Genomic DNA, 24076 nt, shown 5'->3' on the forward strand with positions numbered 1-24076 from the left:
GAATTTTATGGCTCTGAAAGTCCTCACAGATTGGGAGTTGGCATAGGCAAAGCCTAAACCTCATGTTCCTCATGGGGAGGAAAGTATTAGGACTCTCAGCAGACATGCACGATCCTTCTGTGCTGTGAGCCCTCCGAAGGAGATGGTCAAATGACTACAGTAACATTCATTTGATAGGGAAGGAACCAAAACAAACAAGGCAGACAAGGACAATACAAAGGAGATTACAAGACAAGAGAGAGCAATATGAAACAGGTGCACTTTGGACTCACTTCAGCATTTCACACTGCTTCAGAAGAGTCTGTATGACTTGCTCAGAAACTGCAAGGGCACAGCTGCTGGCCCCTGAAGATCCTGATCACTTCAGCACAAATGTAATAATATGAATATAGGTGGCTTTTGACCCTAAGAAAGTAGTTATGACACTGACAGCAAAGAAAAGGATACTAGTGCAACAGAAAGTGAAGAAACTATTTTCTTCTCGCTATTAAAAAATTTACCAGGAAATTATTTTACTATGTAAGGGGGACTTTAATATTCAAGTTTCAGGTTTTCCTTTCTCTCCATTTCTTTTGTTTTCTGCCTTTTGTTTGAAAGCTCTCTCCTTGTTATTGAAACAGGAGAGATGTGTTTAAATTGAAAAAAAATTGTAAAGCTATCATAATTTCTCATCTGCCACTTGCAAAAGCACAGAAAAATTTTGAGATACTTTTTGCCCTTTATATGGACAACTAACTTGTAACTGCTTCAAAGAGAGGAAAAAAAAGCAGGATTCAATCCCACTGACCCATAAAAAGATCACTAACAGCACAGATACTCTTCTCGCATTCTGTATCCCCTAGAAAACACTCCCCATGCACAGGCAATTAAGTCTACATATTTTTATTCATGCATGTATCATTTCAAAAAATGTCACTCTAAGAAGTCTGATTTATATCACAAATGTTTGTGTCTTGAAAAATAAGTGGCAAAAATGCTTTTAGTATTATGGAAATGCAGAATTTTCTGGCTTATGGCATATTTTAGCCAAAGTTAAGTGGAAGTCCAGCAAGGGCTGGGAGCATATCTCAGGTTCTTAGTGAGGCATCAAATTTTTAGGACAAAATTTCTTGGTAAGTAGTTTGTTTGGCTGCTATAGGTTGCATAGTCTTCATTTAATTAACCAGAGGCTGGCACCACTAAAGTAATCTGAAAGCAGCAGATAATTCATTTTAGGACAATTATTACTTTGGCACATTCCTTTAAAATGGGGTTTGAGACCTGTATTTGTAACCATGGAAAAAGGGATTTCAAGTAAAATTCTTAAGGCACAGGAAGAAAATACTAACAGCAGCAATAATCCAGGCCTGTCAAATGTCTGAAATGTGAAGAGCTGAAGAAACAGTACCAGCACTGACAACAATTAAGTATGAGCTTTATGAACTTGTGGGCAAAAGCTTTCACAGAGTTTCTGCCCCAGAGCAGTGAGTTTCTTCACACTGGTGTTGATATAATGGTAACTGTACTTACCACAGCGAGGAAGAATTTTCTGTGTTACTGCCCCTCCCAGTTTCAGAAATGGTAACTAGATAAATAGACCCTGTGAGAAATTAAGTGCATGTACTAAAAGGCTATCAGAGTGCCTCTCCACATCACAAAGGCCCTCCCATCCCTGCTAGGAAAAGCCAGTGGAGGTCTAGCCTGTGTAGGGAAGATGAGAAAAAGAAAAAATGGACTAGTTTGGACTAAGCAATACAGAAATCCAGTAATATGCCAAAAACTCACAGTGCTCAGATCTCTTTACCCCACATGAGGGATTTAATCATTTTGCTAACAATTTGACACTCAAGCCATTTTCTAACACTGCATTCTTCTATATTTCTACCTGTAATATTCTGTATCAGCTGGGCTGTCTATAGGAGAAGAAAGACATTTTGCAAGGAAACATACTGCAAGATGAACACTGTGCAGATATTAATCTATTGGTATGACACTGATAGTTATGTGCCCTATTTTTCCACAAAAACATCTCTACATCTTCATGGCAATAAAAATACCATGGCATTTGTCAATGAAGGCTTGGCTACTGCCAGTTGAAAAGGTGGTCTCTGTCAGATGAACTGACCTCTGATTTCTGGACAGTCCAGTGCTGACCCTACAAATCCGGAGCCTTTGTTCTCAGGAGAAGTGGTTTCCAGTTTCTGATTGGCAGAACCACGGCCAGAGTTGTCCTTAGGGCACCCGTTCATATGGCAGTCATTTATTTGCTGAGGCTCTTGGGATGCCTTCTCAGGTCCACTATTCTTGTTTTTAGCATCTTTATTGCCTTGGTGCTGTTTAGATTTGCTTCTTTTTCTCCTATTGTTCTAAATGGAGAAATATCACAAGAACAGAGACATCACTCAATGCAAATTGTACAAATTCAAAATGCAATCAGTACATTGAGCACTGTAAGTGGCTGTGACTGTCCAGGATACAGTTTCTTATTGAAAGTGTTTCTGTGCATGGGCTGTTTTTGGATTTGTCCTGTGCTTGTCCAGGACACCCAGCACACACATGTGCTGTCCCAGAAATTTGCTCAGAACACTGGGCTTAGTGAGACAATGACAGAAGAATAGGATTAAAAATAGTACACAAATTTGCTTTCAAGTACTATCTACAGGTGTGAATGAAGTCACCAGTGCTGGAAAAGGCCAAGTACTGACCCAAAGTAGTACAACTCAAGTACAGACAGCTGACAAGTGATTTAAATGCCTTGCCTCTAAAGAGCAAATTCTTACCTTCTTTTTCCCTGTCATATTCCATTCCTTTAGAACCTGAGTTGCGCTGCCTAGAGAAAGATAAAACATTTCAGCAAAAGTTCAGCTATGAAAAAGAACCGTGTGCTCATGATCAGTTTCTAGTCTCTTAGCTGAGGAGCATTTAAATTTCTTGTGAATTCTCTTATGGGGGAGAACAAAATGGACACTGCTGCCTTTCTTCTTCTCAGTTACCTGTTTTGATTTCACTACTTATAGTGGATGGTCTACTTGGCACTACTGGTTTTTTATGAACTTCACTGCACAAAGTGATTGTGTGCCTAACTTAAAACATTAGCACAACGCCAGGAAAAATCAACACTCAAATCTCTTGCCTGAAAAGGAAAGTATCCCAGCACCCAGAGTCAACAATGAGTACGCTGAATAGTCCACCCTGACTCTAGAGCATCCAAAAGTTTTAAAAACTTTGGGCATTTTTATTACATATTTTTCTATGTGTTACCTGTGATCTTCGGAAGACATAAGAGTATAAAAAGTAAAGAATTAGCATCCAAAAGAGTAATTTTGTGGACTTTTGCATAAAATCTGCATCACACAAACAGAGTAAACTTAGGCCTGGCAGAAAAGAATAGTAAAAAATTATACTGAAAAATAATTACAGTTATACTTGAAATTCTGCCTGTCAGCCATAATGAGTTGCTTAGATAAATTTATGGAAAAAAAGCAGGCAGAGCTTTGGTCAGACCAGTGCCTGCTGCCATTGCTTAGATAAATTTATGGAAAAAAAGCAGGCAGAGCTTTGGTCAGACCAGTGCCTGCTGCCATGTTAGAAGAAAACGCTTCTCCTTCTAACAAAGAAGTATTCATCATTTTGTTCTCCTGCAGCCTAGTGTTGAAAATAGATCTCATGGTAAGCACGCAGTCTGAACTGTCATCCAAACTACTATGGCAGCATCTGCTACAATAAAATTTTTAAATGACAGCAGATTAAAAGTCTTCTGCTTGAATTTAACAGCCACTTTACCATCACTTCACAAATCCAGTAAATACTCCATTATTTGCCTTTTCAAGTGGATTTCATACTCAGCCATTCTTCTCAATCCTTTCAGTGAAATCTTGATATTAGTATTAAGAAGAATTGCTGTTTTCAGACCACCAGGAGTTGTTAACCTGTATTCAGCCAAAGACGTGTGAGGATGTGAGGCTTTCAGATGTACCACAATTACTTTTCTATCACAATAAACCAGATCCAAGATTATCTGGTGAGCATGTCACACTCAATAGGAAAGATTACATATCTTGCTATGCCAAATCTGTTAAATTGTGAAAAAACTTGCATGGAATCCATCAAAGCAATGTTTTATTTGCTAAATGACATGATATGCAGATAGAAGGCTAAGACAACTTCTATTTCATGTATAACTATATACATATTTACATTTAGTTACACATACACTTATGTACATATAAGTACAATCCCCTCTCCTAAAGATACCTCATCTTTTGACAGGCACCATGTTTCTGTATCGAGTAATAAACATTTGCTCCCCATTTTACTCCATGCTGTTGAAAATATGTGATTTCATGTGACAGCTTTGGTAACTGTTTTCACAGTAGCAACCAACACCCTTTTTGTGTTGGCTGGTGGTGTCTTTGCTTTGCTTCCCTCAGCTTTCCTGTGAATACTATGCATGCTAAGAGTTACTTTAGGGATTCATCCAACTAACCTCTCTTCCAATTGGAAATGCACTAACTGTCCAAATCCCAAAGTCCTCATTTGAATACACCAGCATATTTTCTCAAACACATCTACAAAGCAGCTGAATAGACCTTCTGGTTATGCTTAATTAGGTAAACTAACATAGCAAATAAAACATTTGAACCCTCTTTCATATAAATAAAATTCTACATATAGAATAAAATTCATAACAGAGGGATCACCTAAATATCACTCCAGATATGAAGCGTAACAGGAAACTAAATTTGAATATTTCTGGATTCAGCAAGCAGCGCCTCTGACAGAAGCACTGCATGGAGTTGGCTCAAGCTTTCCACTCAGTATGGCCACCCCAATGTTTTTCACTGCAGGACTTCTCAGTGAGCGTTATTTCAATCTTAGCAATTTCTGTCATTTGTGTGAAAAAAATATTTCAGTTGTTCATTCTACCCACAGTGGCAGCTACGTGGATACATATCTTTTCTGCTCTTTCCAGACAGTAACAAATATTAACACTTTTTATATAGTCCGTCACAAAGACTTCTGAACAGTAATCATGAACTGGTGAAGTTCAAACAAAGGTCATCTGAACTCAGGTATAACAGCTTGCTTTTCTTCATGACTTTATTGCACTTCTTGCAAAGCTTGTGTTTGCCCTGTTTCTTCCTTACAGCAGGTGATGAAAGAACTTCCTCTTTTGAGAAACCATTGGAAACAATTCCTAAGCCACAAGCAAGCTATGGTAACTTAAGACAAAATAAAGTGAAAGCAACTTACTGAATAGTCAAACAGTCCTCCACTACCCTCCCCAAGACATACATTACAGGAAAACAAAATTATCGCTTTTATTAACTGGATGCATCACACTTCCCTTTTTCTCTGTGTGTGTGTGTGCACACACAAATGCAATGTCAATACATCCCTCAGAATGTAACTGTCTGTGCAGCTGCCTGAAGCAAAAAGAACCATATAGATCTGATGGAAGAATTTTGACACATTTATATATAGTCCAGTTTGCTTGCATCTGCTTTTTGCATATTGATAATTTCTAGTATACAATGATGCTTTTTGGCTGATACAATTTAGTAAGTTATTCCAAATCAACCCCAAAAATATTTTGAAGTAAAATAGGCATGAATTAAACAACTTGCTGAGATAGCAAAAATGAGGCGTTTTTAAGATATACAGGGCCATTTGAGACCACCAAACCTCTACTATCATTAATGTAACCCCAAACAACAAAAATTTTGAAAAACATTGCTCATGGTATGCCATTACTTTTGCAAAGGGTTTCTCACAGATTCTGGTGAAAGTTCAAAATACTTGACTATATATATTTACCAGGAAAGTGATATTAAAATACAAGTGACCTTTCATTAGAGGTGGTTTCATGACGCAAAATACAAACACGGATCCAAGTTTAAATGGCTCAAACTTTCAATGGAGTCTTGGTTCAGCCATTATAAATGTCAAGGCTATTTGCAAAATTCAGATTGAGGTTTGAATGTCAATGTATGCATCAAGTTCAAGGGTTTAGGGGCCTGCTTATGTGCTTCAGAACTATTCCGAATTGTTCTTAGTTATTGTGTCTTCAATAGTGAATAATTTCCTGACATATGACTTTAAAAAGCATTAACTTTTATGCAGAATAAAGAAGCGGGTCTGCAGTAATGGCTTCAAGAATGGCAAATTCAGGTAGGGATGAACAATCATGTCGAACTCATACTATGAAGAAGCAGAGATGCAGCCAGAAGGATCAATTTTTTATAATTAACAAGTGTCACACATCAGATTTCAGAAGAACTACAGAATATATTTTCAGCCACTAGAGACAACAAATACTTGGCATGTGATTGAATCCCTCCTGCATTAGTGAAAAAAGTACATTGTACTCACCATCCATGAAAGCTTGAACAGCCTTGTCTACATTGTTATCATATTGCTGCAACACCAGAACTATCTCATTATTGCTTTTGTTCGGAACAATTGATCGGATTGCATTGATCTGTAAGTAAAGGAAGACAACCACATGAATTTATCATACTCCTTTAGACTATAAGGTACCTGTGCCAATGCATGCTTATATAAATGCCTCTTACACTGATGTGCTCACGAGCACACCGCAGTGTATCTCTCTGCACAAAGCAATACCCATTCTATCCTCACCCGGCCATGCAAATAATGAAGCGATTTCTTCATAACATTAAATCACAGAACTGGTAGCCAGTAATCCTGGAAACAAATCCAACTCTCGGTCACAGCAGAAGAACTACCTTAATTCAACTGACAGAATTTGGCCTTATGCTCCTTTCCTAAATGGTCTATTTGGTGCCAAGTGTCTCAACATATTACCTATGCAAATTTAGTGGGCACACAAATTCTACAACAAGGCTCTTGCATGGCCTTGCTACATCAAAGTTACGACTGATTTTTTTTAGCATCTGAAAAACAGTCATATGCATAAAAACAGTCAGAGGATAAAAGAAAACAATATCATTTTTAAAAGTTCTAGTGGCTGCTTAACATTATTTCAGTTTGCTGTTCCATTTACAAGTGACCAGGAAGCTTGTGTAACAAAATCCTGAACAAAGGACATGGGATGCCAAATACTTCCTTCAGGAAACTGCTGATGGATGAAGTGTTACACCCACAGATGACTCTGGCACACAATGCTTAAATTTCACAGCATTTGCTACTGCTATACTGTCAGTATCCATTGATACCAAGTGGAATTCAACTCATGATGTTTTGATAACATATTTCTACTGAAATCACATAATAATTTATTTTCTCACCCTATATGTTATAGCTGAAAGCAAACAGCTACATGAAACTTTGTTGCTTTTTTATTTTAATGCTATAAAAATTTTCCTAGATCAGACCAAAATAATTTTAACAAAAAAATTTTTTTTTTATTTAAACATAATTAACAAAACAAAAGCCTATGACAAAAAATGAGAGACTCTGTCAAACCAGTTTAGCTGTTTCCAAATTAGCTTTATGAGCTTTCATGTCAAGATATCCAGCACATATTTACAATCAGAAACTTGTTATTGTCCTTAAAATGTTTATCTGGCACCCTCCTTTGTCATCTTTCTGTGGGAATACATCCTTGATTAGGGTGTACTTTATTTACTGCATTCCAATGTCATCATGCTAATCGTGAAGCAGTGTGGTCTTCTTATTGTACTGTGAAATATCATTGCAAAAACGTAATACGTGAAGGTAGAGCTGTTTAAGGGCATTAGGCTGGCTCACATGGCAAAAGCATTCACACTACCTTGTCTTAGCTGCCCAGTTAGGTGCTGAAGGACAATCTCTATGGAGTCTCCATCAACAGGGACATCAGAAGGTGATTGGGAACACTTAAGTGCTCAGATTTGACAAAAAAAATCTTATTTTGCTGTAGTATGTTCACCCCACTCCTCAAGCACTGTGTTTCCCCATCCTGTATACTACCACACACCAGGAGTCACAGCATGTTCTCTGAATGCAGTGATGAGATAGCTCAGATTCCTGATGCCTACTGGACTCCGCATCAGAACTGCAAAAGGCTCATGCTTGCTTTCAGTACATGTCAGTGCAGCTACTGAGGATGATTTACTGTGCTCCTGTCCATCATCCCATCACACCCTTCTCTGCAGCTTCACATTCACCCACAGCACCTCTCAGGTAGAAAGTCCAGACTTGGACAGTCCAGGCCAAATTCATAATTTAGAAGGCAGTGGAGCTGAAGTGCTTACCTACTTCCCAAGGGCCTTTTCCCAGAGGCCTATCCCATTGTGTGTCTAGCGTTGCCACGCTATGACTGATCCACGCTGGCCCACAAGCTCGGTCCCCAGCCAACAGAAGCTGCTTTAGAGTATCTACTAAACAGGGGTAACTTTATGTTAAAGTTCATACAGAGTAGGCTGACAAGTGGACTGCTTGAACCAGAGGTTGTTGTTGCCAGAAACTATGCAGAAAATCCCCTGTCTGCTCAAGTTTCTCCCTTCAGCTGACATGCATGCATGGCGAAGGAAGTAAGGAGTATAGCTCTCTGCTATGCACTGCAGGCAGCCAAGTGAAAACTAACCCAAATCAATAGGATGTGAAGAGAAAGCACTGGAAAGCGGAGTTAATTAATCAAGTGATTGTGGGCACAGGCATGCTATTTACTGATAAAGCTGCAACAAGTGTGAACCGAGCTGGGTCCACAATAAAAGTTGGCAAAGACACTAAGGTAGAGCAGGCCACAAGCTGCAGTCATTTTATGTTCAAGCTCGTAGCTCTCAAACATTTTCACCATGTGGATTACATCTTCATATTCTCACAAAAAACTCCCCTCTTTCACAATCATGTGAATTGTCTCTCTGCCTACTCAAAATTGCATAATCTCCTTGTGGTAACTGCTTACAGGAAAAATAGTAAAAGAAATATCTAGAGTATTCTAACCAACTTTAAACATAAGCACAAGGATCTCACATGGCTTCTAGGGCCTACTTTGCTATGAAAAGTCTGCAAGCCTCAGGAAGTATCTGAAACAACCAAGTCAGGCTAAGATCTTATTCAGAGTATCAGGCAACTTGCCACACAGTGCATTCTGGAAACTAAAAAGAAGATTATTTGTAAGGTAGAGGACATTGACATACAAGAACTCAACCAAGCTGGCTATGTTTTAGACTACAAAATCAACCGAAGACTTTCTGTTTGCACTGTGTGATCTTTATTAAGAATTTTTTATTATAGAAAAAACAGAATTAAAAGCTAAACTGTGTTTCATCCAACTAATACTATAATTAAATACGAAATGGTTATGGAAACATTTTAGTTGTGGAGGTAACCCAAAAAAAAGAAAAAAAACCCAGGATGATGATCTTAGGGAAAATGCTTAACAGTACAGAGAAAAGAAATTTAGCATATGAACAACACTGTGGACAAGGCCAGTTCAACTGGTTTAGCTGAACTGGTTTAGTTGAACTATTAAAAAAATTTGATTTAAGGAATTAATACACTGTAAAGCTCAACATTTCTACTGTCAAAACCCAACAATATTTTTTGTTGTCTGTTGCACAAAAAATACATTTGTTTATCTTTCTATCTGGAAAACATTAAAAATTGTCAAGTTCAATGAAATAATTCCTCAGGAAAAGAACATCAGATTGCAAAGGAAAGCATCCAAGACCTACAAAATCCCAAATCAGAAGCTGTTTAGACTTTTTAAAATACGCTTCTCTTTCGTATGTATGCTGTGATACCCAGGATATCTAAGGTTAGAGTTTCTCCTTTCCAGATTTGTGCAGTGATTTAAGTGGGTGAGTAGATGAAAACTAAAATTTGCGATCAGTACGGTGCATCAAAATTAATACACACACACACATACATGCTTACATACATACATACATATACATATATGAAAGCATCTCAGTTCAGAACCAAAGGAACAGAGATCCCAAAAGGTTTTGCTCCAACCTTGTCTTGTAAATTTGTCTTGCTCCAATTTGTCTTGTAAATTTTTGGGAACAAAATAGCATCATGTTACCACACTTCTGGAATTTCAAAGACAAAGATCTGCCTGCCAGACAACATAATCAAGATAAGTCTACAACATATGCACTGTTTTACCAACATTTTAATCCAAAATACATTGGAACCATTGTACACAGGCAATGTAAATGTCAGCAATTTCTGGACAGAAATTACTGACATATGGTTACAAGACTTAAGACTGTGAGCTGACAGTATATCTGGGAGGAGGACAAGGTATATGGAGGGAGACCAGGCTATATGACAGCCTTCACTTAGAAATGCAAATTTCTGATAAAGGTCCCTGATATTGTACCCCTTAGTCCTTTAACCCTGATTTCAAATATATATGTAGATTTCTGGGTCTGAAACTCAGCTGTGTCCCCCCATGCAAAAAGTGTCCCATTTGTTTCCAGAAAGGGACCTAGTGATAAAAAAGAAAACGCCAAAGGGAGGGATGGGAAACTTCCTGACAGCATAAGCCTAATACAAATGCTTCTCCAACTGTAGGTCATAAGAGACCTAACACAGACTGTGATGAAAAGAATCATATCAAAGCTCCAGGAATGCTTGACAAATGCAAGATGACAAGGTGGACTTACACTGCAGGGCTCAGTGTGATCTGGATCCAGCCACTCCAGGTATGCTGGCTCCTCTCCGGTTCAGCTGCTAGCTCAGGTGATAAAACAGCCCTTGTGCTAGTACAGCTGTACACCTCACCTGCTAACAAACCTTCAGCTGACTGAGAGAAGTCCATCACTTTCCAATCCAAAAATCTGTATAGAGCTCATTTTTATTACAGATGTGATAGGATGATGCCAAGGCAGGAGGTAACTCCTAACTTTCTCTCTGTAAACTGATTGTCCTCAAACTCAGACTATCCATCTTCTTAACATGTAAGCAACAGATTATCCAACCAGAATCATCTGGTATTTATGACTTCTCAACAACAAACTCCTTTAAAAAATATTTAGCATCCTAAAGTATGAAAGAAAGTAACAGAGCAAAAGAATTCCTTACCAGGCAAAGGTACTGCATTAATGCCATTCTGCAAAGGCTAACTCAGCAGTCGACTCTATTAGATTTCCATTTATGTAGGAAAAAACTTTTTTTCCCTACCTACTGAACCTGTTTCATAGGAGAAACAGCATTACCAGACTAATTATTTTGTGAAACATCCTGTTTTTATCCAGTGTAGATTCCCAGTGAACTGCTGTCATCATCTGGACACTAGACAGCATTCTGAGACACCAAGAGAATGCAGTAACATACCTTCAGAACCACAGATAGTCAATGCTATTAATGTCAGCATTAGTTGAGAATCTGTCAATGACAGCAGTTAAATTCCTGGGCTTTCCCTCCTGTAACCTAACAGGAAGGCACATTACTTTGTTTACTAAGAAAACTTTCTTAGAATTTCAGCTTACTGAAATTACTTTAAAGCAATCACAGACCTAAAATATAAATATGTGATCTTGAAAAAAAACTGTATACAGTCAAGAACATGAAAGACAGAGCCCAGGTCCACCTCCATTTAAACCCGATCCAGAGCTCAAGTCCTGCTAATGCTTGCTGCAATTTGAGCCAGACTGTGTCTCATCAGGACCAGAATTCCACAGTCATGAGGATGTTTTTATCTGTCTCTTACAAAAAATGTTGAAGACTGCCCAGAAATGGAATCAAAATTGAAAAAGGTTTCAAGTCCTCTCAGATAAGCTTCTACCTAACAATAAAACCCTCAAGGTCTGATCAGATTTACTTGAATATTTTTGTGATGATTACTGTTAAACATCTCACTTGGGGCAAATTTTTGGCTCACCTAAAAGAAAAAATAAATATATGTACGCAAACATATATACACACAAACACACTTATATATATATAAAATGAATCAGTGGCAGGTTACTTTGGAGGAATATAGTGCACAGGAAAGGATGCTGAATTCTACCCTCTCATGGTAGCTGACTCTAAGTCCTCAGAAACACCCATCTCACAAGACTTTCCAGGTAAGTCAAGCTCAAAAATAAACAGAGCCTGCCTGGAAGTTGTGACACCAGATTACCTATGCCAATGCAGAACCAAGCTGACAGTGATGTGTGTTCCTCTAAGCCCTTTACTTTCCCTGTCAAGTTTCAAATGGTTCCCAGGCAACTGTAACAACATGGACTCAGTCACTGCCTGTTTGCTGCTCTGCTCCATCTGGTCCCCCTTGGCATCATCTCAAAGAGGATGTTTCTGGTGAATAAGTAACATATCCGGGGTTCAGAGAGTTTGTTTATGTATTTCTGACATAGTGACAAATTAAACTTCTTTGCTGAAAGCTCACGGCTGTTCTGAAACCCCTAAACACAGCTGCTCTAATCCCCTTCAAGTAAGTTACTATTATGGTCACTTACACAGAAATATTCTTATTCATGCTTGGTTAGGAAAACTAACACTGATCCACCTTCACTTTGCACTAAATATTAAGATCAACAGATTTTCCTTAAGTTAAGAACTAAATTAATTTATAAGTATGGTTATCAATAAACACAGACATTTCCCACTTTACTTTTACTGCATGTCAGTAGCAAATTTTTACGTACACATATACATCATTCAATTCCATTACACCCTCAAATTCTCCCAAATCCTGCAATTGAAGCAGGGAAGAAGGGCTGCCAGCAGAACACTGCTGGTTTTGATAATCTAGGAATTTAGCATTAGCAGATGTCCTGGCTACATTAAGCAAGTAAATGCATTTTAAAACCACTTAATGGTAGAATTTTTAAAAAAGTTTTGAACTTCTACACAAACATATTTCATAAATACAATTTGACTTGGCTGTATTAAGAGGCTATTTCTTACATTAGAGACATTTTTCCAGAAGCTTTACTAAGTTCATCCTGACAAACTGAACAAGTGTTGCTAATATAACCTTTGAGCAAAATGACAGCTTTGATCAGATCTGTGCCTCTCTTTCTGCTACATGATCTGTTCATCACCCTGATACCTTCTGATCATTTATTCCTAGTAAGCCCCAAAAAAAGTTCTAAAAAAGTAAACTTCTTTAGGTACTTGTCATGGATTTATAATTTCACCTTTACCCATCAAATAGAAAGCCAGACATTCTAATATGTTATTTAAGGATTCCTGAGAAGTTGGCTTAGTAAGAACTTTTCTACTTGAGTGATGACAGCACCATTTACAGACATGAGTTTGTGATATCCTTAATCCAAGTTAAATGGCTCATCAAGTGACAAAAGTGCATTTTGATCAAATGGCCCTTTTTGGTCTTTGAACAGTCCATCTACTTCAACACAAGGGCAAATAACAGCTGCAAAGGTCAACTTGAAGGAGAAAGTGAAATCACAGATTGGAAACTATCTGCTTTGGTAATGCATGATTTCAAATTTACATACTACTTCCATTCCTTCCACTCTAAATCCTACTCTTTCCTTGCATGCTGACTATTGCTTATGAAAACCACATTTATAGTGTAATGCAAACAAAACTGTGAAACCTCCAAAACCACATCTGAATAAAATTTCCTTCTTGCAGTGCTGCTCATCTGCTCCTCCAGCTCTGACACTTGAAATGATAAATGAGAAAGCAAGCCTTTCAGGAGAACTTCAGCAAAACATCACTCCTAACAGAATCTCAAAAGGAGAATTTTCATCTGAATGAGTATTTTGCTAATTCCAGCTGACTGCAGATCTCACAGCAAATTTAAAAGAAAAAAAGAAGAAAAAAAAAAAGAAAAAAAAAGGATGGGCCCAAAAGCAAGTCCTGAAGTTTAAACAATTCCTGATATTCCTTTGGATCAAAACCAAAGTCACATGCCAGAGAAGAATGGTTATTCTGGGAAGTGTCTGATACTCACTCTTCTCTTTTTAAACTAAGAGGGCCTAATTGTTGCAGGAGACAATACATCACTTGTCTTCCTCAGTCCAATTGCTTCTTCTTTGGAAGCCTTCAGAATCTCAGCACCTCTTCTGGTGATGCACTAGGTTAATGCTTGAATACTTCCTTTGATTTTATGGATTTTGGATGCAAGCCAATGAGTTTAGCTAATTTTACCCCTTAATCCAGTGAACTTTTTGTGCATATGATCTGAACTATGTATAACACTCAGTCTCTGAAAATTCTCATACAAAAAAAAATGTCCTTACTTATTTTCAGGCACAGAAATGATTATGAGTGTTATCAGAGGCAAGAGGGAGAGTGGCACAGTGAAGGAAGACTACAGCAAGGGTCAGGGCAGAGGGAATTATTCTGAGAGAGGTCCTGATGGCAAACTTCTTATACCGGTTATGCACGCAATTAATGACCTTTGTGTCTGCTGAAATGCAGAACTTCGGTTATTCCAGAAAGTCTGTGGGTTATGCGCATGAAAATATGGTAATTGAAACAGTCCTGGCTCCCCCACAAGAGTATCACAGCTGCAGGAGTCTCTGCCAACTATGGAAACTTTCATTAGCCTTCCTAACATCACAGGCCAACATTTATATAAATCTCTTGGGGGAGAAAAAAGAAGATACAAAATAGAATGTCTAACCTATTGACTCTATGAACTATTTCAGCTGAAATGCCAAGAATGAATTATCACTACCACAGTAGCATTCTCTTATGACTCAAATTCAGGGGTGGGGCTTTACAGAGCCTGGCTGGGTGCATAATGTCCAAAATGTCTGCACTGGCCTCACACCACTTTTAAAACAGTGGAAGAGATTTTACTTTTTTGAATAACTAGAAGCTGATTATGGAGAGAAAACAGGGAAAGGTCACCACTGGAAGAAAAACCCCAAACAACTGCTGCCCCGCCCCCAAACAAAAGAACAAACATGCTGAAATCTGCATGGGATTTTCACCACGCTTTTATCACAGTGAAACAACCTTAAATATAAGGAGAAACTTGTGTGCTACTTTTGCAGAAACTTACATGAGTATTTGTGTGCAGATGTACAGCTCCTCTGGCTTCATACAAGCCCTAGCAAAATCAAAGTCTTAAGTATATCATCATCTGCAAGCACTAAGGTAGATGAAAGGCAGAACTGGGAAGGGACTGTATTCCAGACTGTTCTTTTAAACCAGGCCTGCTTGTATTTAAATTGAGGGCAATGGATTTGTGAAGCTCAGCCAAAGTACTGTATTTATAAACCTTGGATTTTTTACCCAGAAATATTGCCTCCCAAAAGGCAGATAAAAGTAAACATCAAACTCACTCTGCTTCAGTGTTGTGAGGCATGACTATGGAAGCTCTGTAAGCTAAGTGAGAAAGGGATGTGATTTTGACTACCTTACCAGCACACAAAATACGTCTGCTTTTCAAACATGCAAATGAAATCCTCACATTTTAGCAGTTTATCTGCAAATATTATCCAAGGCAACTCTGCAGGACTTATTCAACTTTTTCCTTGTATTTCTAGTGCATCACTCAAAGACCTCTGAAGCTACAGTCACTTCACAGTTACTCAGTTTGTTGCTGCCCATACAAATACTAAGATACCAAATCTTTGTGTTGTGTATGTAAACCAAATACAAGATACCAAACAGAGCCACTGCAATCGTGTTATAAAACACAAGGGACTTGCCCAGGTGCAATGGCTCTCTGAGCACAACACCTTCTCAACTATTATGCAGATTGCATGAGGCTTACACTGTTCAGTCACCCACCCTTGATGCATTAGGTTATTAATTTATATTTTCCAGAATAAAACCCAGTGATTTTGCAAAACAATTTCAATTGCTATTAAACTAAGTTCTCAATTTGGCATAGGGATTTAGTGGCACTAAATACTGATGGAAGATGCAGGAATAAAGAGTGGAGCAATTTATATCAGAGTGTATTGATTCCATTATTTTCCTGCCTTAAAATGCATATGCTCATAAACATTTGATTTGGGGCACTCCAGCTGATATCACACTTGGAACAGCAGATATCTACCGTGAATAAAAACCCTGTTGCAGTTCTTCATTCTTAAACTTGCAAAAGACAAATATATGATTTGTAAAATCCTGCACTTGTAAAACTGACTTAAATTAAAAATTCAAGCTACACAGCAAATATGCAGAGCTTCAGTTGATTTATTGAGTTGTATTTTAGGAATTACTGTACTCTGGCACCAGGGAAAAGAATTCAATGACATTACTTTCTACTACAAAATCATCATGCTACTCAATTTTAAAACCGTGTGCTTTTATTAAGTACTAAGGAAGACATTCATCACCAAGACAGAGATTCATATTGACATGCAAATCCTCAAGCACAATGAGCAACACAGATGTTAACAACAAATATAAGGTAAAACTACCCAAGAAACAGGCACCTGGGTAGTGCAACAGCTAAGGAACTTCTCCCATAAGAAGAGACAGAGAAAAAGAAATTCTGTGGTTAGATGGTCTCTTCACAATCTGACTGCTGGGAGTCACAAAAGATCTCCTGAACTTCCTCATATCCTAATTAGCGTTAGGTCCTTTACTGCTCCTGAAAGGGTGACAAGGCTCTAGCTAAGGATATGGAGAAGACTCAAGCACATGGAATGCATTTAAAAGCAGACATACTTTCACAGGAAAAAGTAATCTACTCTTTGCAGGTCCTGCACTTTTAGGAATTGCTTTAACTATTATAGGTATAACATTTTTTTGGCAGAAAATTATTTCTAAAGGGCATGTTTCTTCGATGGTTGCATTTTGTACAGCAGCAATCATCCCAAAGTACTGTTCTCCACACCATCAGTGTGCACAGGAATTACAAAGGAATAAGAGAACTCTAGCTGACAAAACAGTCTCTCTGCAAAAAAGTAAAAATGCTTCTCGTCACGCAAGATTCAGATTAGTCCTATCAATATCTGTGTGTGTACTTAATTTCATGCACAGAGTCAATACATAATAAAGTTCAGTATGCAAACGGTGTTGGAAAGAGCAGTAATTAAATAGGTATGCAAATATAATTTTGGTTTGTATTGTACTGTAACTTGAACCTACCTTTTCCTTGATATTTACATGAGAATTGATTTCTGCCATCTTTATTCAGAGGAGAGTAGTGTCTCTGAAATGAGAAAAAAATCAAAGAGATTAATTTGGAGGTTTTAGTCCCAACCTGTCAAAGCTACACCTGCAATGACTAATTGCATATGCTTACCTGTAAGCATTAGAGAAAAATGAGAACACAATATCCTGCACAGCAGTGCTCAATCCTGCCAAAGGTAAAGCTAGTCCAAATTTCCTACCTTCCCCAGATTAGCTCTGCAAGCACATTTAAAAATGTCTTATAGCTATGAATCTGGATAAAAGGCATATCACACTGCTCCCAGCCATGTCTCCCATACCCTGTTCTGAGGCTATGAAGAGAAGGAGTACCTTAGATGAACTCAACAGCTCCTGTTTTCACATTCACCAGCATCCTCAATTTTAGCCAAAAGAATTTATCAATTAATGCAGTCCTAAAAAGCAGCTACATGTGCCAGGAGGTTGGGCTGACAAGCGCTGCACGGCTGTTTGTTGTTTGTTTTTAATTCATAACTAATTCAGAAGATTTAGTCACACAGCTCCTACTGAAACTAACAGGGTCTGTAGATTTAAATCTCTAAGTCTTCTCTGAAAACTTGGGCACATTAATGGAATTTGCGTATGATTAAGAAATCCTGCAATATGCTTTCTATTTCCAGTTATGTGGCTGGGTGACTCTACCACATAATGAAGAGTTAAACACAGGGAAAGGAGTCCTGTTGCCTATTCTTGCTTCCATCAAAACCAACTGCCTTAAATTTCACTAAGGAACAGAGCTGAATCTTCACATTTTAAAATTAAATCACACACAAAGAATTACAGCAAAGACTAAGTCAAACGAAATACAAGCATGGTTTGGTCACTATCTTTAACTCTACTGTACACTATAAAAAGGTATAGACATATGAGAATAAACCCTTAAGTTCATTTTAATTGGAACATCTCCTTTTCCCCATTTGAGCATTTGCTATGTGGACTGATATGTGTTCCAAAGATTCTTCTAAATCTCTTTTAATGCCCTTAAACAATCCTCTCTCAACTTCTTCTTTGAAACACCGAAGTTTAGTAGAGTTCAAACTCCAGAAATTAAGCACTTCACTTGCAGTATTCACTGACAACTTTTAAATCTTACAATTAATTTCTGTATGCACCCATTTTCTAACTAAAGAGATGAGAGCTGAGGAAGTATATGGGGAAGAGATAACAGAAAGAAGAAAAAGAAGTTCATTTGAGTTTTGGTCTGATGAGGAGCCAAAAGACAAAAGTAACCATTTCCATTGCCAGCTATTAAAAAGACATGCTTGAAATAAGTAAGGTTGCTCGTGCCATCTCCATCTTACTATACTATGAACAGATGCTCTATTAGAGCTGAAATACCTTTTACTTGTATTAAGTCAGTGGCTCAAATGCTTAGCCAAGACTGGAGTCTCACTATGCCTGATAAGCCTTCTTGGCAGCTGGGCCACTGTGTCACTGGGAAGGCCTTACTGTCTGCTGGTATCTCAGAGCGGAAGGTTGCCCTTCCTGTCCCTCCTTGCATCAAAAATGAAAGAGCTCAAATTAGTTTCTTTGTCAAGCCCACCCAAAGGCTAGAAGCAGAATTAAAAACATCTGGACAGAGCAGGCAGGAAGATCACTCAGAAGGTAAGTTCAGGGCAATTCCATTTCCAATACTTAGTGTGTTCCAATAACAAAAGAAAGGTGTTGAGAAATACTTGTAGCCTGTAGTCCCTAGACAATTTTTTTCAATGTACTTCTTGTCTTTTGCTGTCAGCTACTTCTCATGCTGAAGGAGCAAAGAACAAGAGATACAGATGATAACTTTTTCCACGCAGACCGGAAAAGTCAGCTCTAAAGTTACTCTAAGTCTTCATCTCCCTTGCTGCTTCTCATAAAAGCATGGCTTCTATCTAGTGACATCAAACCCATGCTGGATGGGTCCTATTCTCTGTTTAAGGGGTAACTGTATGGTAAGGAACAGTTAAGGAATTCAACTGGCTTGCTCTTGTGTCCAGTACAGAGCAGACTTTGTAATGTCAATGCACTCTTGCATACTGATTCAAATACACTTAATCTGATCCAGCCCCTCATAACAACATTAACAAAAAAAGTTAATCTGTTCCTGAAGGACCAAACACACAACACAGAAACAAGCTCACTAAGAGAGGTAACAAACTCTTCTGGCTTTAAAAATTTATTAATCTATAAAAACCACTAAGTAATGGGAAAAGATCTTTGTCACTTTAAATCCTCAGGTTCTTTTTCAACATGTGTCATCAATTTTGTACCAAAATTGTACATTTTAAAACTGCATCTTGTATGAAGCAAATTAACCCACACAATGATACTTTGTGAAAGCCTCGTGCTTCTCAACTAAGGTTTCTTCAAATATACTAGTTAAATAATTCTCGAAATTTAAATTAATTTTGCTGATTAAACTCGACTACTTAGCCAATTCTACTCTTTGTAGCAATGCCCTGACTTGATTTAAAACCAGACATCAAAACTTCATTCAACACCTTGCCAGAATTTGATGTGTCTCTTCTCTGCTGTACACTGCAGGTGTTACTATGATTATAACCTTCTACCAATAAATGTGGTGCTGATTCAGCTAGCTTGCAACTAACTGCAAGCTATTTCAAAAAGACCTGGCATGCTACATGAAACATACCCTCTGCATCTTTCTTCCTTTCTCTTTTTTCTTTCCCTTTCAAGATAAAGAACTAAGAGGACACCAGCTTTTACAAATGGACCCATTTCTCTATACTTCACATACTTCATTAATATGCATTTTACAACTGTCAAAATGAAGATGCTAAAACTGAGTTGGAGCTATTTTTCATTCACCTTCTCCAAGGACAGATAATTGAAATAACATTTATAAAACACTTGCTCGTTTATATAACTCAGTCCAGCACCGCTTGTTACATAAAATACAGATGATACATTAAAAAGAAAATGTCAATGCTGCACTAATTTTTAAATGCATCATCCTTTTAAACTTTTCATTGTAGCACCAACTGATTTATTGACTTAACTAGTGTTTTTTCTCTGGTGTTATTTTAATCTCAGTATTTAGCACTTACTTAGTTTCTGACCCTGTGGCAAAAGACTACACCATACCCAGAATTTTATGAACAAAATAGTCCCAACTGAGGTTTACAAGTTTTATCTCCAGGCCTGGATCTAAGTTTGAGCTGCTACATTCTCATCCTCAGCTCTTCAGCAAAGCTTCTTTCTGTGTGAGTTGTGGAACATCAAAACAGAACCCTCAGCTGAGCCCGAAAGGCACCTAAAGCCAGTGGAGAACAGTACTTTACATGTCACCAACACCATGCACACAAAAGAATGGTTGGAGAAAGATCTCTGACAGAAAATTTTCTGCACTGACCAAGATTAAATTAATACAAGTAATAAATTTAAAAGATAGAAAACATACTGTATATGAGAGATTCTCAGCTTGAGTGTCAGCTTACATGCTTTGTCTTTCTCCACCATCTCCTGCTTCCATTTCTGCTCCTGAGATGTCATTGCAAATCATGCCAAAAGACTTCCAAGAAAAAGAAATCAACGAAAAAAAAAATCTCAACAAACTACAAAATCCCTTATATAAATGGGTCATTAATTTCTGATACAAATTTCCAAATGCACTACCTGCAGCAGATCACTCTCAGTTTCTCATTACATCCTGACCTCAAATACTGACAGGGTGTTCTTTCTAAAGCTATTACACACATCCAAATGAGACATTTCACTTGCCTTGTAAAATGAAGCATTTCAATTGCATTCAAGGGAATGCTGCGGAGAAGATTGGACTACTTTTGGCAGAGTTTTACTTCTCTCCCCTACCAAATGAAGCAGTTTGTATTAGTCTATGCAGTTTAAGCTACCATGAACCTGAACCAGGGCATCTATAGTGCTGGCACATACTCTGTCCTGCTGACCTTAACTGTAAGCAGCAACGTCCAGCAGGCAGACAGTTACAGGAACGGCCTTTAACCACTGCAGAAAAATATGTCAGAGCTCACCTGACACAGCCTAAAATATGTGCTGCTGGCTCAGCCTTTACAGAAGTTTCCTTTCTGTCTCCAAACAGCAGTGAAACCTTACTGCTGCTGTGTTAAGCTTCCCAAGAATGCCCACCACCTTCCCACTGGTACCAGCATCAGAGGTATTTGGCCCACGGACACCTTGCAGCCAGCCAGACCCTCAGGTAAAGCTGACAAACTCCATTCTATACAAGATTATGGATGGGGGGGGATTGCCTGCATCTCAAGCATCACAGAATCACAACAACTCTGTGTCTTGCCACTGCTGCAAAACCAGGCACATTTAAATTTCACACTTCAAAACCCTGTCAGATGCTACCCACTCCTAACAACAACAAAAAAAACTCCTTGCAAATACACAGAGAGGTACAGTAGTCCATGAAAGCGTAACAGCTGCCAGAAAGATACAATTTGTGAAAATACCCTATCACAGTAAAGTCTACCAGAGTAGAGACTGTGTGACACCTGCTCCACCACTTCTGACATCTGAAAACACAACTTCGACAAGGGGGATCAGAAAACTCCCCATTAAACAGCACCTAATAATCTGGTGTTGGGAGGATTCCCATCTGTAGGCTTATGAATGAATGCCTTCCTACATCCCAAAAAAGGTCTTAGTTCCTCATCTGCCCACTGCAACTGTTTCCTTTTATAAGGAAATACTACCCCAGCAAACCAGGAATTCCAGATCTAACTGACTTGACCCTTGCCAATGCTTCTCTAATCCCAGTCACTGAGTGAGCTTTGTCTACTAAAAGAGAAACTAGAGTTTACTATTTTGTCACTCAATTTTTTTCCATGAAGTAGAACATCAGAATATTAACTTTAATTAAATGTAATTTTATGTTTTTAATTACAGATAATTTCCTCATTTCCAAATAGTTCAGTCAAAATCCCCCAGCTCCTAAAAACTAGACAGGTATGGGCAGAACAAAGGAATCACAATTTTAGAGAAACTTCAAAAAACAATAATAAGAAAGCTAAGTACCTGTGCTGGTTTTGGCTGGGATTTAGTTAATTTTCTTCACAGTAGCTACAACACAGGGATGTTGTAGATACTGCCAGCATTTCTTACACAGCATCAAGAGCTTTTCTGCCTCTCACCCCACCCCAGCAGCGAGGGGCCTGAGAGGCACAAGAAATTGGGAGGGGACAGAGCTGGAACAGCTGAGCAAAGGGATATTACATATCATATGATGTCAGGCTCAGCATACAAAGCTCTGCCACTCAAAGCTCACTCCCATGGGGAGGCAGTGAATGAGCAGCTGTGTGGTGCTTAGTTGCTGGGTGGGATTAAACCATGACAGTATCTAATGAGATTGTAGCAGCCTGCACTATGCTTTCATCTTCTCTATTTCTACCTTCTCTACAGAATTACTTCCCATTTTCAAATGAGATTCCTATCCATCCATATATATTATATTACACTATCTTGCCTGCAGACTTCCACGTGCCCTAGGTAAAAGCAAAACCAGCAGAATCAGAGACACATGGCCTCCATTGCACATTTGAATTTGTTGCTTGTTATAAAGAAATGCTACTAGAGAACTGCACCTGAAGCCTGAGATGAACACAATTTTTCTGATGCAGTTTTAAGCTTAATATTGTTGCACCGGAAAGACTAAAAAAACTGAGAGTGAGGTTCTAGAAATCAAGCATTTTAGAAAGGAATTATTTTGGTTTTCACTCAGATTTTATTTAAATAGAGGAAAAAATTAATTAGGTCAAATGGGCAAACATCAGCATGCCACTGTGAAACTACAAGAAATACCACAATTCAGACATTTGTCTTCAGTATCCTGAGATTAGCAATGGGTATGATTTTCTATTTGCTGTAGTCTCTTGTCTAACAAATATAATAATTAAATGCATAAACACAACCAGAGTCAGGAGCACCCAGGACATATTAACAAGTATCCTCACAGCTGTCCTTTTAGCCTTTTGTGTCACTAAGAATGAACACACCTAATGAAATCAACGTAAAATGTTATAAATACAGAACCGGTGTTTTCCAGTACTGTTTTATATCTTTCTAATGACTGCATGTAGATTTTTTCTATGCACATCATCATTTGGTATTTCCTGATTTTTGGAAGTTTGAGATTAGCCACTTCAGACTAGTTAAGCACCCCAGATAAATTTCATGACATCTGAGGGCTTCAAAATCCTTTCCTTTAAATGCCTGCACAAACATATGTATGGAAGTGCACAAACATTCCAGAATATTCCTCATTTGCAGAGTCCAGTCCCATTACTGTCCCTGGTCACGCTTGTCTCAATTGCAGAATGCAGCTGTTGCCTCTGCATTCTCCCTCCTGCTCAGCTACTGCAGCCAGACTCTCTACTGGTCACCACGCTGTGCCTGAAACCTACTGGCTGCAGATCTGAAAACAGGATGCAGGAAATAAAGCATCTCACTGATTCCACATGTAGCTCTGGATTCCTACAGAAAGGAGGCTTATGCTCTCCCATTGTTTATCACCTCCTCCTGAGAATTTCTGAAATGCCTGACTGCACAGTTTGAGGAAGAAGCAGATGCCTCAGATCTACAGCTTTGCAGGCTGCTCGCTTGGAAACAGGCAGTAAGGGGTAAAGGTTTGGAAAATGTGCAGTGGCACATCAGGAACTCAGTTATGCTGTTTAACACTATCAAGTCCATATCTGAGAGACCAGAGACCTATCTGCTAAAAAGAAAAAAGGGACAAAGGTGTGAGTGGGGCATGTGAGGAAGGACAGACCTTAGCACCCGGGTCACTGTCCTTCTGTCTCCTATCCTCTGCAGATTTCTGCCAACGGCAGGAATGGCTCTAAGGTGGTACCACAGACACACTGCCATGTCCAGTCAGTGTTGCAATAAAATGGTTAGGCATCAGTAAGTTCTGTACCTCACTCTGATAAAACCCATTGCTCTTTGAACTTGTTATGCTCTCCCCTTCTTAAGCAGGGATGGTACCATCCATGTCACCCAGGGAGAACGGAACCTGTGCTTCTCCTCTCTTGTCAGCTGACTTGCTTCCCTCTCCCAGTTCCTGTGTGTGAGAAGCCAGACCACTGCTTATGTGGGCTCCACAGGCATT

General features: G+C 38.6%; 1 protein-coding gene across 3 annotated transcripts in view; it reads right to left on the reverse strand.

Moving 5' to 3' along the window:
* The window catches only part of SPATS2L (spermatogenesis associated serine rich 2 like), a 79238-nt gene that overhangs the window by 25691 nt on the left and 29471 nt on the right, over positions 1-24076 (reverse strand). For all 3 annotated transcript variants that reach the window (XM_041403722.1, XM_041403723.1, XM_041403724.1), the window contains 4 exons: positions 16927-16990; positions 6352-6460; positions 2760-2809; positions 2105-2345 (listed from right to left, as the gene is read on the reverse strand). In XM_041403722.1, the coding sequence (XP_041259656.1) occupies positions 2105-2345; positions 2760-2809; positions 6352-6460; positions 16927-16965 (439 nt within the window). In that variant the 5' untranslated portion in view covers positions 16966-16990. The remainder of the gene's footprint in view (positions 1-2104; positions 2346-2759; positions 2810-6351; positions 6461-16926; positions 16991-24076) is intronic.

The sequence above is a fragment of the Onychostruthus taczanowskii genome, unplaced genomic scaffold (genome assembly GCF_017590055.1).
Source record: "Onychostruthus taczanowskii isolate IOZ18803 unplaced genomic scaffold, ASM1759005v1 scaffold20, whole genome shotgun sequence".
NCBI classification, from domain to species: Eukaryota; Metazoa; Chordata; class Aves; order Passeriformes; family Passeridae; genus Onychostruthus; species Onychostruthus taczanowskii.